This window comes from Tripterygium wilfordii, chromosome 3, assembly GCF_013401445.1.
Source record: "Tripterygium wilfordii isolate XIE 37 chromosome 3, ASM1340144v1, whole genome shotgun sequence".
NCBI classification, from domain to species: domain Eukaryota; kingdom Viridiplantae; phylum Streptophyta; class Magnoliopsida; order Celastrales; family Celastraceae; genus Tripterygium; species Tripterygium wilfordii.
Window position 1 is genome coordinate 7,475,367 of NC_052234.1, and position 15,709 is coordinate 7,491,075.

At 37.3% G+C, this 15,709-nt stretch overlaps 1 protein-coding gene, 1 long non-coding RNA gene and 2 pseudogenes across 2 annotated transcripts; 2 read left to right on the forward strand and 2 right to left on the reverse strand.

Annotated features, from left to right (window-relative positions):
* Nucleotides 1–4,109: 4,109 nt before the first annotated feature.
* Nucleotides 4,110–6,845, forward strand: LOC119995715 (loganic acid O-methyltransferase-like). Its single transcript, XM_038842225.1, has 3 exons — nucleotides 4,110–4,312; nucleotides 4,932–5,591; nucleotides 6,208–6,845. The coding sequence occupies exons 1-3, from the start codon at nucleotides 4,244–4,246 to the stop codon at nucleotides 6,544–6,546; spliced, it is 1,068 nt and encodes a 355-aa protein (XP_038698153.1). The 5' UTR covers nucleotides 4,110–4,243; the 3' UTR covers nucleotides 6,547–6,845.
* A 1,713-nt stretch (nucleotides 6,846–8,558) lies between these two features.
* LOC119985925 lies at nucleotides 8,559–9,447 on the reverse strand. The gene is made up of 3 exons (XR_005465175.1): nucleotides 9,315–9,447; nucleotides 9,057–9,239; nucleotides 8,559–8,883 (listed from the first exon to the last, which is right to left on the reverse strand). It is a non-coding gene; the product is annotated as an uncharacterized LOC119985925 (long non-coding RNA).
* LOC119985917 lies at nucleotides 9,332–11,972 on the forward strand (annotated as a pseudogene).
* Nucleotides 11,973–12,112: 140 nt separating this feature from the next.
* LOC119985911 lies at nucleotides 12,113–15,663 on the reverse strand (annotated as a pseudogene).
* Nucleotides 15,664–15,709: the final 46 nt, after the last annotated feature.

A 15,709-nucleotide genomic window follows, 5' to 3' on the forward strand; every position in this document is an offset into this window, starting at 1 on the left:
CTAGTGAATTGGGCTTTGACCCGTAATAGTTGTGCTTACTCAGTGAGTTGGGTTTCGGCTTATAATAGGTGGGCTCAAGATGAACGAAGTCGTGAAGGCCAGATGTATCCACGGGAACTAAGTAATTCAAAACGGACAATATTGTCGACGTCTATAGGGGTGTGGATTTCTAATAGGAATATGTTTTATTTTTAAAATTCGGCATTTTAAATGGAGAAAGAATCGTTTTCATTGTGAAGATGAGAAGTGTGATTTAAAGAGATTCCTCGAGCACAAATCAAAGGAGAATTGGTTTCTTCTATGAAGTACTTGATTCGTTTTCATTGCTTTTTTTTTTTTTTTTTTTAATAAGTAGAAGATTAAGTTCCCGATTCTTTGAAAAACAAGGAGGAGGATATGATGGAGGGAGGAGAAGAGTTATTCGCTCACAAATTTATTAACTAGGCTTTTCTTTTCTTTTTTCTTATTTTCTTTTCTGAATTTTAGCAATATAATTTATTAATTTCTCATTTATTGATATGATGTTTCTGTTAAGAGTTGTTGACACTGGAAAAGTGAAAGATTGGGCCGGGCCCTCAAAAGAGGTAAGTAAGATCGCTAAAAAAAAGTCAAGCCCAAGTGTGGATTAATTAGAATAATCAATAATCAATGCCATGACATTTAAGATACTAATAATTTTTTAAAAAAAATAATAACAGAGACGCAAGAGGGAATAGAATTAGGGTTTCGTTCATACATATGGTTCCTAAAATGTTGTCTTGTTTATAACAAGATTCTCCCAAACCCAACTTGCCCCTACTTCCCTACTCTATGCTAGGGTATTGACCACCAGATGGCCAACTCACACTACCTATATATATGTGTGTGTGTAGAGAGAGAGAGAGAGAGAGAGAGAGAGATATGTTAAATATCGTGTTTTTTTGTTTCTTATGTAGTTACAACTCGGTTGCCTGGTGAGGAGCAGGTTGGTTTCTCATGCATGCATAACAATTTACGGTAACCACTAAAATATTCCAATTAGATTAGCGTAAGTCATGTGCTTTTAGAAGAAGAAAGAAAACACTTGACAAGATTCCTCCAAAAACACTTAATACGATTCCATGCGAATCTTTGTTGCACTGTCAATCCAATTGCACTTCCTTTCAATTTCGACTACTTAATATGCCTCTCTATTCTTCACCTTATAGACCAAATTTTTGGTCAACTTACAACATTTTTTTATTATAGGGGAAGGGGAAGGGAAAGGGGAAAAGGATGGAGGAGGTTTGAACTCAAAATTTCTATGAGATACTATATACATGAGTGTTATTTGAACTATTCGTGGTTATCGATCTAGTTAGATCTTGAATAATAATAATTTATACCATTAGCTAGGTAAGCTTAATTGTTTGATGGTGATGAGGATTCTATTAATTAAAGTGGTGCTAATTTGGTATAATCATGACATTGTTCTTGCTTTAATAGTGGACCACATAAATGGTGGACTTTGAGGAATGGGACGACAACCACACGTTAGGGTTTCATTTTATTTATTTAAGGGTATTTTTTTCCCTTCCTTCTTTTTAGGCTACTTAGGTTCATGGTCATGAGAATCGAACTCCTCAAGTAAGGCAATAGTCAATAGACTACTTAGTTAACTACTAATTGTTGAGTCTCAAATTGATTCAAGAAATTCATTGAGAAATCAAGGAAAATATTGAAGTCAACGGTTTCTGTTTATTATTAACTTCATTCAATCATTAATATGGAGTTAGCTAGAAGCACATGACACAAAATTTCTTCATGACTTCACCTTAATTCGTTTAGGATCAACTTGTGTCTACGTGGTTGTATGATTGGACTAGTTTCTACGTTTGGTTGTCAATGGGAGTGAAAGTCAGAGTATATGTGGGTTTGAAAATAAAATATTCAAATCATCATGGTGTCCAATTGAGATTTCATTACGAAGTCAAAAGTGCCAACTAAACATGCATGGATTTGCTTATGATGCGGATGCACTTGCAGCGTGATGATGTTATGGCATTATGCTGGTTTTGACCTCTAAAACATTCGAAGCTCCAACTATGTATTAGACACAATTCTACAGCGCTTAGAGTCGAACGCTATAAAAATTGTCTCAATTGGTGCTCAAACGAGTGACTTATGACTGTCCGAATACACTAACATCGAATACACTGATGTCAAAAATACAACTCTGTTACGTAAACTTTGAGTCTCGATTTGACTGTTTAAATGTTCGAATCTCCTTAAAAATTGAAAAACTATTTGGGTCTTCGAGTCTTCTTTCAAGCGTCATAAAATAATCTCAATCGGAGCTTAAACGAGTACGTTATAGCTGTCCAAATACACTAATGTCAAAAAGCTTAAACGAGTACGTTATAGCTGTCCAAATACACTAATGTCAAAAACGATATTTGATTGTTGAAATTTAGAAGTAAAACAAAAGTTGACCGATCTTTGATAAATAAAGAAGTTATTTTAAATAATTTGTCTTTAATGATATAAAAACAATAATTCTCCTATGTGGACTTAAAGTGTGAATTTAAAATGTGCAACACTTTTTGAGAGTGTGGATAAGCGAAATGACAAGCGAAGTCCACTGTTTTGGGTCCCACATATTACATATCAACGGTGAAAATATAAGTCCACATTTTAGGTTTGCATGAGGAATTCTTGGTGTTATAAATCTTATCTACTTACAAATTTTATGGGATGAAAAAAATTAAATTCGATCTATTGGAATAAAAATTTTTCTTGAGGGACATTACTAATTAATCCTAAAGACATTATTTACATCGATTGGCAGTGAGTTGTTTGAATTCTTAGAAAATTAGGAGACAGAGGACTAACACTGGAATGAGAACACTTCTATTAACAAAATGAATAACAACGCATCACTGGAATGCATTAGGAATACATCTTGGAATGTATCAAACAATGTGCATTATAAACTAAAACAAATGTAGTCGTGGAGGCTACAACCACGGAGGTTTGAAAGCAAACAAATTGGCTACGGATAATTGATCGGAGTCATGTTAAGAAAGTTGCAAAATTTGTACACGCGGAGTCTGTGTTTGATACTGAGTGAGTGTGTATCTCTCTTCTTGTTCTTCTTCTTATAGTCTTCATGATGGTCTTCATCTCCTATTCCTTGGCAAGATCATGACATGTTCTATCATGGTAGATCACGAGAAAATGTCTTCTTTCTTGTTGCTTTAGTTGTTGGGTCAAAATTCTTCATAACCGCAACATGTTCAACATGATGGGAAACATGGTAAAAGTCTTATGTCGTGTCCCTTCTTCAAGGTGGATGTGGGAATAATGAGAACATGCATGTTAGCCCACTCTCCTGTCATGTAGGCTTCATGTTGGCTGTTGAGGGAAAGTATCTAACGGTTGCCATTTGTTACGACTCTTATTTGCTTGAATGTGGGAATGTTTCTTATTGCTCAAAGTGTAGGATGAAAATGGTTCTTGGTCCCTCGTTGTCGTGCAATTGCTTGAGACATGTCTGAGACAAGTTGGGGACATGTAGGCAACAAATTCCATATTTTCCTTAACTCTGTTGAGCTTATCTAGCTAAAATATCTCTCATTTAATAAGGAACTACTTAACAACAAAAGAAATGATTGTAACATGAAATCCCTATATTTTAGCCTTTTTACACAGGCTTCTTTAGACAACCATGATTTTCTGTAACTAATCCCTTGATTTTAACTCAAATAAATCAAATTATCTACAAAACGTTCATAAAATCTTATTATCCTTACCACGTGTTTGCTGGTGATTGCATAAGCATGAAATTTGATGGGTCCCACACTGCCATGTGTGTGACTAGAGATCATTTTGGTACAAATACAAATGTAACCTCCCCCAAATATAACCTATAACTTGAGGGGCCACTCTAGGAACCTAAAGACGCTTGGAAGCTTGCTAGCTTGACATTTTTCAAGTAGCTGGATTCTATATGTCAATCACATCGTCCATGATATGTGCTAACGAATAATCCCAGCAGGAAGCCTTGTTTCCAACACACAATAATATATAGAAACCCAACAAGAAAAATTAATAAATCTTAACAGAACAAAAAACTCAGCCATAACTAATGGTGCCCACATACCACACTAAGTAACTGCTCTGAGTCTCTTTTTCTTGTTCTATATATACTCTAACAAGGAGTACTGTTAGAGATGCCAAAACCTGAACTTCTCTCTCAACAAACTGTGTTGGAAACTCAAGAGAGATGCCGTCTTCCCATGTTGTGAATGGTGACAATAGTGTTCACAGCTACTCCAAGCACTCCATCTATCAGGTACATGACCGATACATCCCTTGATTGTATTCAATTGATCAGTATGATTATACATGATTCGAATCCGCGCTTGATCTATCTACATGTGGTAAGAATTCTTGATTTTTGATCATCAATGGAACAGTGATCTCAGGAGTGGATCTGTGAAATAAGAAGGATATATATAAATACACACATATACATACATAGAGGTAGTGCTAGACTACTAGTATGTTTATGTTGACTAGGTTTGAGACATCATGTAGAGTTATATATATATGTTTATAATAACATTTTTTTCTCTGCAGCAACATATGTATGGTCCTATGGCATCACAATCCAGATACACAATGAGCCTACTAGCTAGGTTAACCAAAAGCCTATCTAATTAACTATTTTCAATTGAGTTATTTACTATTTCCCTTTGTTGCTATCTATGTCTTCTTCCATTGAAAATAGGGGAATCAAAAGATAATGCACAAATATCAACAATCAAGTGTGACCAGTCACAACCTAGCTAGCTATGTCTCCTTAGTTTCTTTCTTTCCCTAATTTTCAGACATGTTCCAATTCAAACCGGCAGTCGTCAACCTTGTTTCTGATTTGTTCCATATTTTTTCCTGGTTTTTTTTTTTCGCAGCGACAGGCTGAAGATGTTGTGAGAGAGAAAATACGCAAAGCAATCGTAGAGAAGCTAGATGTAAGAAATTTTTCTTCTACTTCAAACACAATTTGTGTAGCAGATTATGGATGTGCAGTTGGAGACAATACCTTCATTTCCATGCAACATACATTAGGTGCTATTAAACAAAAGTTCTACTCTCAATGCCCTAAATCCGAGACGCCCGAATTTCAAGTCTTTTTGAACGATCAAGTCTCGAACGATTTCAATGCTCTCTTCACACTCATTCCCCAGGAAAAGCAATACTTTGTGGCTGGAGTACCTGGTTCCTTTCACAACCAGTTATTCCCAAAATCATCGATCCACTTCGCTCATACGTCTTGTTCACTCCACTGGCTCTCTGAGATGCCGGAAGGGTTGGAAGATGTCGATTCTCCGGCGTATAATAAGGGAAGGATACACTACGCCGGTTGTCCAGATGAAGTAGTGAGAGCTTATGCATCACAATTTGATAAAGACGCCGAGAAATTTTTGAAGGCTAGAGCAGATGAGCTCGTGCCCGGAGGGATGCTAGTTATTACCATGCCAGGTATCCGCGATGGGATGCCTTGTATCGAGACACCTATTGGGTTGATGCATGATTTCATGGGATCCATTTTCATGGATATGGCAAAAGAGGTGAGTCAATGATTAACCATGAACAAACAATACTAGTGTGTTTCTCTTCAGGTAAAAGGACTTCTCTGCGTCATGTGCTCAAACCATTAAAACAGATTCCTATTTCTGCTATAATACCTGCAACCAAATGTATTCTTAGGTTATAGATGGCACAAGTTTTCATGAACCTTGGGGAGGGAAGGGTTGGGAATGGTTGGGTAGGTGAGTACCTCAATTGGAGAACTTTTCAAGGTTGTATGTCACTTAAAACCTCAAAATGAACAGTAATGATAGGGAATTGAAGATCTCAGCAGCCGATATCCCACTTATTCTAGCTGCTGAGTTGTACTGACAAGATTTCATGTACATCATGTGTGACATGTGGTTTCCACGAATTCACTTAGATCCTGTGCGTCCAACTTAGTAGCTGGGATAACCTGAATACCAACTGATGGGATCTTTATCATATTCGCAAAATGAAACAGCATGACCCCTCCCAAACCCTCCGTGAACACTCCCAACAAGCATAACCTTGAAGCGGCCTTTACGTCAAATTTAAGTCTCTATTTTAACATTAACTAAGCTGTTTTGGTAAATTGTAGGCATCACAAGATTGAGCAATTTGTGTTTGTCACAGGGATTAGTAAGTGAAGCAGATGTGGATTCATTCAACTTACCGATTTACTCCGCCTCCCCAGGAGAGATGTTGGGATTAGTAGAAAGAAATGGAGAGTTCAACATTGAGAGATTGGAGCTAGCAGACCCGACACCTCGCTTGGACGATCCGGTTGACATGGAAGCATGGACCTTGCATGTTCGGGCAGCCATGGATGGAATGTTCATGAACCACTTCAAGATTGAAGTTGTTGATGAAATGTTCGAACGTCTTATTGGAAAACTTGATGAGCTTTCTCCCCTGGTGGAATCCTGTAAGAAGGACGCAGCTCAGCTATTTGTTGTTTTGACTCGTAAATGACACCCCCAGCATGCCACTTTACAACCGTTGGGTCAGATCTAAATTTTGGGTCACCAACCCACTCTGACGACGGGCATAACAATGTTTCTTTGCCCATGCGCATCATCGTTGTTGGTTTTTTTTTTTCCCTTTTTTTTTTTTTTTGTGTCTTTGTGTTCTTGCTTTGTTCCTTGAACGATTGGTGGAGAAAGTGAAGGTGGGTAGTATATGTCTATAAGAGATGATTTTCATTTGTGTTTGTTGACATTATCTTTTTAGGTGTTTGTAATGATTATTTTTGTTTACTTTAATTGAGGTCCAATCTTTACTAACTAATTGTTAATACTCCATTTATTTATTACACTTACCTATTTTTCTTTAAAGAAAATTACAAAATTTCTTCAAATTAAAATACTTATTTTGCACCATCTTTTTTCTTCTTTATTTTATGACTAATACCTCAGTCCGAAGTCCTAAAAAAGTATGTAAATTTTTGACAGTTCAACTATTGGATCTTGAAAAAAGAAAAAGATAACATGTTACATAATTTGCATCAAACGGTTTAGAATCATTCAGATTTTTCATGTATTTTCTTTAATGAGTTTGAGTTTTTTATTCAACATAAAATACAAACATTATATTCAAACTCATTAAAATTGTCACGCACCCAACTCGAAATGTACTTACAAGAGGTAAATAAAATAAAATAAACTAAGTTTTTGACAAAATAAAAAGAACATGACTTCAATCTCCCTTTCCATGCACCCCATGATCAAGCCTCTTTATTGAAAACATCTGAAAAGTAAAATTGGGAGCTGTTAATAGACAAACCAGAAAATTCAAAACAAAAAAAAGACTTTAAAGCTTTGTCTCTACAACCTTGCTACAATTTCTATCACGGTCACACAATAATATCAGTCATAGTACCCTCAGTTTAGTTCATGAGCAACGGGTTGGTGCCCTCAATTTACCCTTGAGGTATCAAAAAATACATAGCAAAAATTCTGTCCATATCTCATTTGACAAAACCTTCATTAAAAATATTGAAACCTTCAAATCATTCGACAAAATCTTTTGAAATTTTTGTTCAAACCTGTTGTGACTAAAATCTTTTTAAAACATAGGAATCCGTCTACCTACATTTTTGCTTAAACTAAGATGAGATTAAGCCTAAGATCGATTTTCTCCAGGTAGAGAACTGTCTCTTCTCCTTGTCTCTGCCGCCCCTCTTCTTGCCTCCTTTATTTATTTTTTATTTATGATGAAAAGCCAATATTAGTTTTCTGTACTAATAATATTGCTCAATCTTTAGCATTCAAATAAACCTCAAAAGAATATGTTATAATGTTTGCAATATAACAACATTATTTGGTGGGCCGTTTTCTATGGTGGGCCCGCTAGTTGGCCCTCTTTCCCAGTCCGCCCCGCCAAACGAGACATTTGTTGGGGCATTAACACATACAAAACGGAGCGACAATACCCCAAAACAATAAGTTATAAAAAGTCGTTTTTTGACGTGAGACCCATGTCAAAAAAGCTGCAGTCTTCTTTTAAATTTTTTTAATATGGGTCCCACATCAAAAATATCATAAATTTTATATTTTGTAATTTTTATAAATATTTATAAACATATAAACTTTTTTATGTATATAAATATTTTATAAACATTTTTAAACATTTATAAACATTTATATTTTGTAACTTTTATAAACAAATTTTATATGTATATAAATATTATTTTTATCAAACAAATATTATTTTGTAATTTAAAGTTTTCTACATTAAGTATTTTATATATTAATACATATTATTTGTATATAAATATTATAAACTTTTTTTATAAAAAATTTGTGCTTAAACTTAATTATAAACTAATAAGGTATAAAATTATAATTATAAATTAATCATATTTATTCATTTATAAATATAAATATTAATTTACAATTATAATAACTTATATTTATATTGAAATTAAATTAAAAAAATAAAAAATATATATTTTCCACAAACCAAATACCTCACAATTTATTTCACAACTTTAAATTCAATTTTTTTTTCACAACATAATAACTAGCGTTGAAAATCAACCATTCTACTAAATACACACAACATTACAAAAAAGTTCTACCAGCGTGGCAAAAACTTCTTAAAATAGAATTCATATCAATTTGCTTTAAACCACAAAGGAGTAATGCACCCAACTGGACGGGGAACCACCAAAACTCTCCTATCTTTCCTCTTCTACCATTGTCTCTTCATTTCCAACAAAATCAATCAAAAACACAAAATTGTCTTATTTTTCCGATCCGTCTTGTCTTGCTCGATATTTATTTCAGTTTCAGAAGAAAAAAACTGTTCCTGGTAGGCAAATAATGAGCATGAGGAGGAAGTGTAGATGGTAGCAATGGCATAAGATCAGTAGCTGTACAAATCAAAAACTATTGGTGGGTTCAGCCTAAAATAAAAATGGAGAACGAATCATATAGTGCTGCAAATGACACAGAAAACACAATAGTGTGTTATGCACCTACCATGATAACAACAAATGGAGTATGGCAGGGTGATAATCCTTTAGATTACTCTCTCCCTCTCTTCATTTTGCAATTGACTCTGGTTGTTGTGACAACTCGCATTCTTGTTTTCGTCCTCAAACCCTTGCGACAACCTCGCGTCATCTCCGAGATCCTTGTAAGTTATTTGCATTTCCTGTCAATCTAAGACTACACATATATTAACGTGGATTAAATAATTTTATGACATTACTGTGTACTAAGATGATGAAATCTGACCTTTGCAATGTTTATAGGGCGGTGTGCTATTAGGTCCATCAGTGCTTGGGCGTAGTACTACATTCGCACACACTGTGTTCCCTCTGAGAAGTGTAATGGTGCTTGAAACAATGGCCAATGTGGGTCTCCTTTATTTCCTCTTTCTGGTAGGAGTGGAAATGGACATTTCAGTAATCAGACGGACAGGTAAAAAGGCGATGGCGATAGCATTTTCAGGCATGATCTTGCCTTTTATCATTGGTGCCGTCTTCTCTTTCCTTATGCACAAGAAATCTCAAGGCATGAACCACGGCACCTTCATTCTCTTCCTTGGTGTAGCTCTGTCTGTAACTGCATTCCCTGTGCTCGCACGGATACTTGCAGAGCTCAAACTTGTCAACACAGAGCTAGGCAAAATTGCCTTGTCGTCAGCTCTTGTCAACGACATTTGTGCTTGGATTCTCTTGGCCATAGCCATCGCTTTGGCTGAGAATGAAACCACCACCTTGGCTTCCCTCTGGGTAGTACTTTCTAGTGCAGGTTTTGTTGCTGTCTGTTTTTTTGTTGTTAGACCGGCTGTGTCATGGATGATTCGGAGAACACCAGAGGGGGAAACCTTCAGTGACTTCCATATATGTCTCATTCTCACAGGGGTTTTGATCTCAGGCTTTGTTACAGATGCTATTGGGACGCATTCTGTTTTTGGAGCTTTCGTGTTTGGCCTGGTAATTCCAAATGGACCTCTTGGAGTTACTCTCATAGAGAAACTAGAGGACTTTGTTTCAGGACTTCTGCTCCCTCTTTTCTTTGCCATGAGTGGTCTTAAAACTGATGTTGCAACTATCAAGGGAACCTCCACATGGGGAACTCTATTTCTTGTCATCTCTCTTGCTTGTGCTGGAAAGGTTATTGGCACTCTCATTGTCGCTGTCCTTTACCAGATGCCGGTACGTGAAGGAGTTACTCTTGGTTTACTCATGAACACCAAGGGCCTAGTCGAGCTGATTGTCCTCAATGTTGGCAAGGATCAGAAGGTATTCGAATAGTGATGCTACCATTAGTCTCTCATTCCCATTACACTGCACAAGATTCTAATTAATCTAATGGCTTGCAGGTCCTAGACGATGAATCATTTGCGATCATGGTGATTGTAGCTGTGACTATGACAGGCATTATCATGCCAAGTGTAACTGCAATTTACAGGCCAGCAAGGAGATTCATACCGTACAAACGACGAACGATTCAGAGGTCTAAGCCAGATGCAGAGTTAACAGTGTTGGTGTGCATCCACACCCCTCGAAATGTGCCAACAATCATCAACCTGCTTGAAGCCTCCCACGCAACCAGAAAATCCCCCATATGTGTGTATATTCTTCACTTAGTTGAACTTACTGGCAGGGCATCTGCCATGCTCATAGTGCACAACACTCCGAAAATCTGGACGTCAGCCCTCAATCGGACACAGGCTCAGTCTGACCATATAATCAATGCCTTTGAGAATTACGAGCAGCACTCAGGATGTGTTTCTGTTCAGCCCACTCACAGCGATTTCTCCATACTCCACCATGCACGAAGACATCTGCAACTTAGCAGAGGACAAAAGAGTTGCCTTTATCATCATCCCTTTCCACAAACAACAAACAGTTGATGGAGGTATGGAAGCCACAAATCCAGCATTTCGATTGGTGAACCAGAATGTATTAGCCAATGCACCTTGCTCAGTTGGGATCCTTGTGGATAGAGGTCTAAGCGGGTTCTACTCGCTTGGCTGCGAATCAGGTTTCTCACCATGTAGCAGTGTTGTTCTTTGGTGGACCTGATGACCGAGAGGCATTATCATATGCAAGGAGAATGTCTGAGCATCCAGGGATTAGCTTGACTGTGATGCGATTCCTTCCAGGAGAAGATGCAGCTGAGCCTGCACAACAACCAAGTGGTGACCCTACAGATCCCATAATACTAACAGTAGAAACAGAAAATGAGAGAGAGAAGCAGCTCGATGAGGTTTCCATAAACAAGTTTAGAATGAAAAACGCAAGTGATGACTCAATTTATTACATTGAGAAAGTGGTAAACAATGGTGAGGAAACAGTGGCAGCAATAAGATCAATGGACAATGTACACGACTTATTCATAGTAGGGAGAGGGCAAGGCATGATATCACCACTCACAGCTGGACTTACAGACTGGAGTGAGTGCCCAGAGCTCGGCGCAATTGGTGATCTGCTAGCATCCTCAGACTTCGCTGCAACAGTTTCAGTGTTAGTTGTGCAACAATATGTTGGGGCAGGACAACAAGAGATGGTAGGAACACCTGACAGTACAGGTCAGCAAGACGAGCAATATGGTATTATACAGCAGACGAACCGGCGTTCACCAGCAGCAAGGGTTCAAGCTGAGTATTTCCCATAACACCAGAGACTAGCAGCAGGATTTGTTCTGCATTGGAAAATAGAAACAAACAATCTGGAAGCCTCTCTCTTCTTTCACTGTGTACACTTTACAGATGCTAATGAAATAGCACTTCAATTTACCAACATAAACTAGGCCTTTTTTTGTCTCATCAGCCATGTGATTCTTGGCTTTTAGGTTTTAACAATACATTTTTTTTGTAGTTCTACAGCTATCTAGAAATGGTAAGATATGTATGACATAACAAATAGCCTTACATATTTTTCTATTTTCTTCAGCACATTATCACAGGCAGACATGCGGCCTAGTGGTAGAATTGTAGGTGTGAAACCTAGAAATTACAGATTCAATTATTGGAAACAAGAGAGAGATAAAGGAAGACTTAAAAAGAACAATATTGGAGTATGTACACAATGAAAATTTCAACGATATGCAATTTAAAATCTGAACATGTACTTGGGAAAAAATCATTATCACAGTTTTCATCAAATATACAATAGTTGCCAACTGTTCCATGGGCAGAAAATGAGTACTGATATCTTTCAATATGCTGACAATATGGATCAAATATTCCTGTATTAATACTGAGACCTGAAAATTTGCCTGGGCAAAAGGTAACCTTGCATCTCTACACATCAGTGACAGCTTCCATGGTCTCTATGACAGCAATAGGTTGTCAGAAGCTTAGGAATCTCGCTGTATAGCTGATACTAAAAATTTATTGAAATCCCTCATTTCCATGCACCAAAATCGATAGACTGAAGCGATATATGGCCAAGATACAAATCTTTTACATGTTGCTTACACAACCCAATCCTCCTCCTATTCAAGCTGGGATGAATACAACTTGAGAACCCTGTCTTCCAGCCTGGGAACTTCTGTCTTTCCATCACATTAAGAGTGTAAACATTTGGAGGCAGGATCACTGCAACCTATAACAAAACAATTACAAGGTCGGGATTGGCTTACAATTCTTGCTAGCGATAGTAAACACAACCCACTGTAGGATATACCATACATCAACGCTTCATCGTTATCAAAATCAGATCTCTCGTTTTCCATCTCTTGCTCTATCTCTTGGGTAGAGGGGATTCTGCTCAATTCTACATCAAATTTTTTCTCTATTTCAGCTTCATGGATTCGATATTTTGCTGCTAATGTTTCGAATGCATGATTTCCTAACTTGATCTGAAATTAGGAGCTTTACCTCACTGAAGTTGTCATACTCACAGTACCATTTAACCCAACGGCGAACGATGCCTAAAACCAGTGGATAATTTGGTCATCATCTTGTAAAATTAGCTGAGGAGCAGTTCGAGATATCCTGCAGATGTGGTCAAACCCATATCGTGATAGACGCTTCTTAATGTTGTTCACAGGAGCAATAATCTCACATATGGCCACTGGCACAGAGGAAGATGTTGTATTTGGCAAAAGTGCAAGAGTATTAGCAGCCTCAGAAGAAACATATTCTTCAGCACGTTTTTGAAATTCATAAAAGGAGTCTCTTAATTCTTGGGGTATGGCTGGCTCTGCAACATACTTAGACAAGATAAATTCCTCATTCTCTTCAGATTTCACATGAACATCTTGCATCCATATTTTCAATAGCATCTTGTACCAATGATCAGTTTCCATCCCAACTTTGCGGAAGCAGGAAATTTGGCTCAAGGTAGAGTTGCTATCTGCTAAATGTCTAATCTCCGACTCTTTGACCTTCTTCAAACCATGAGCCAACCATTTCTTCCCTACTCTAACTGTCCCGGAATCCCAAGCTTCTTGTTTTTGTGAAGCAAATAACTGGACTTTTTCCTTCAATTTGTGAACAGCCCTTAAAGCAGGACTTTCCCTCAAACTTCTTTTGATAATAATTCCAAGAAAGCGAATCCCTGAGGACCTGCACTTGGTAATATCTCTTCTTCATTATCAACATCCAATTGCAAGAAATTCTGCAAATATTGTTGTAATCTCTGATCTGAAACTAAGAGTAACATCTTTGGAACCAGAAACTACAAACATTATCTCGTCCATGAAGCGACAACAATGAAACTTTGGACTAGTATCCTCCTTGTCCATGAATGCTAGATTACTACCTTTCAGCTGTCTCCTAACCAATTCCTCAACTTGGAATGTGACTCACCAGGAATGTTGAATTGTGGTTCAAGAGCTTCATATTTCATTGATAATCTGTAAAATTCACGGTCAAAGGAGTCAAGATATATATTTAATAGTATAGGGGTCAGTATTCCCTCTTGTGGAAGACCATGGCCTTTGGGGAAACCCCCGAACTCCACATTAAGTACCTGGGCATCAAACCATGCTTTGAATGATAGCATATAAGATTGGGTCCTCTAACTTCTCTTCCATTAGAGAGATCAGTTTAGCAAGGATACAGACATTCATCTTTTTGTATACATGCATTGTAAACCACCAATCAGAACTGGAGATCTCTTTTTTAATGTACTTCAACGCTGTCGCTTCCCCCCTCCCACTCCTACAACCATGTGATATCTTAGAAAAGTAGGGCCTGTATATAACTTCCAAAACGATTCTGATGGCTTCTTGAACAACCTTCAACTTTATATTTGGAAGGACAAGGACTTCTTTCCTAGCACCTTTTGTTGAGATGGTGGAGGTATTTGCACCAACATTAAAACTCCCATTAGAGAGCTCCTCTGCCAAGGAGTCAAAACAGATATTGTGATAATTTACTGATTTTTCAACATTCGAGTTGAGCCTAATACAGCTGTAAGCATCCTTGAGAGTTTCTGGAGTGGCTATTACTCTTTCCATTAGGCCTTGATATATTCCATTCCTAGATTGTTCTTTCACCCTTTTTTTGATGCGGAGTTCGAAAGACCTCTTTAGCGCCATTCTACTCTTGGGTCTTCTTTCATCGAGACTAGACGATTCTTCAAGAAGACAAGCTAAGTTCTCTGCCAATGTCATTTTTCCAATTCCTTTGTTGATCTCATGATTGGATGGTGTAACAGTCGAATAGTTTCCCCAACCATGCAGCCTTCCAACTGGTCTTCCTGAAGAAAAACATACACAACCTAATTAAACCACGAAAAAGGCTGAAGTCTAAAATTATTCTCCCCCTCCTCCCGGTTGACAATCTACAGGAAAGATTCAAGACCTCCTCGGACCAAATTCAAATAACTCACGCTTTTTTTTCCTACCTTTCAATGTCTCGACTAAGTTTTCATTATGGATACCATAAATAATGTTCAAAATGATAAGAGTGAAAACAAATCAGGCAAAGTGAATGATGCGAAGCTGATATAAAGCTTGTTGGTTAACTGAACAAAAAAACCTCCAAGCATGACAAGCAAAGCTTAGGGGCTGTTTGGCTTCTTTCCTGTTTTCTATTTTCCATTACCATTTTTGTCTTCTTTTTTTCTTTTTTTTTCTGTTTCTATTTTCTAAGGAACAAAAAACATGTTTGGTTTGAAATATGGAGAAACTGTTTTCCATTTTCTATGTTATGTTAATTAAGCAATGTATTAAGGGGCATGAAAAATTCCCTCAATCAGGAAACCCCTTTCCTTTGAAACCTGCAAAAACAAAACCAAATCAATAGCAATTTCAACCCAATTCAATTCATTGTACCAATTCAAAAAAAAAAAAAACAGGGCCCTAGAAGGCTCGAACGCCCCATATCCAAAGACGAATCCACTCGACCTTCCAACAAATTGTAACAAATATCAAAGGAGCAAATCCTTCCAAATTATTACCCCAGATGTTTCCACAATTAAGCTAAAGTTGAAGCATTAGATGCCAATTTGTTTGGTTGATCTTTCTAGACAAATAAACAAGCAAAGATTTTCAGTCAACCTGAAAAACAGAATGACCGCTAGGCTCACCGAGAATCTTCTTGACACCTCTTTTGATCCACTATCTTCATCGCTCTCTCAAAGTTCTTCCCAAACAAGAAATCCAAGCTGCGCATTTTAGCACCAAGTTAGCTCGAGAAGGGGACATTGAAACATTTGAACCCATAT

Bases quoted from the DNA above. Each gene is read 5' to 3' on its own strand.
- LOC119995715 (XM_038842225.1), top strand. From the start codon at position 4,244: ATGCCGTCTTCCCATGTTGTGAATGGTGACAATAGTGTTCACAGCTAC. The intron at 4,313-4,931 runs GTACATGACCGA...TTTTTTTCGCAG, and splicing joins CCAAGCACTCCATCTATCAG to CGACAGGCTGAAGATGTTGT. The intron at 5,592-6,207 runs GTGAGTCAATGA...TGTTTGTCACAG, and splicing joins TCATGGATATGGCAAAAGAG to GGATTAGTAAGTGAAGCAGA.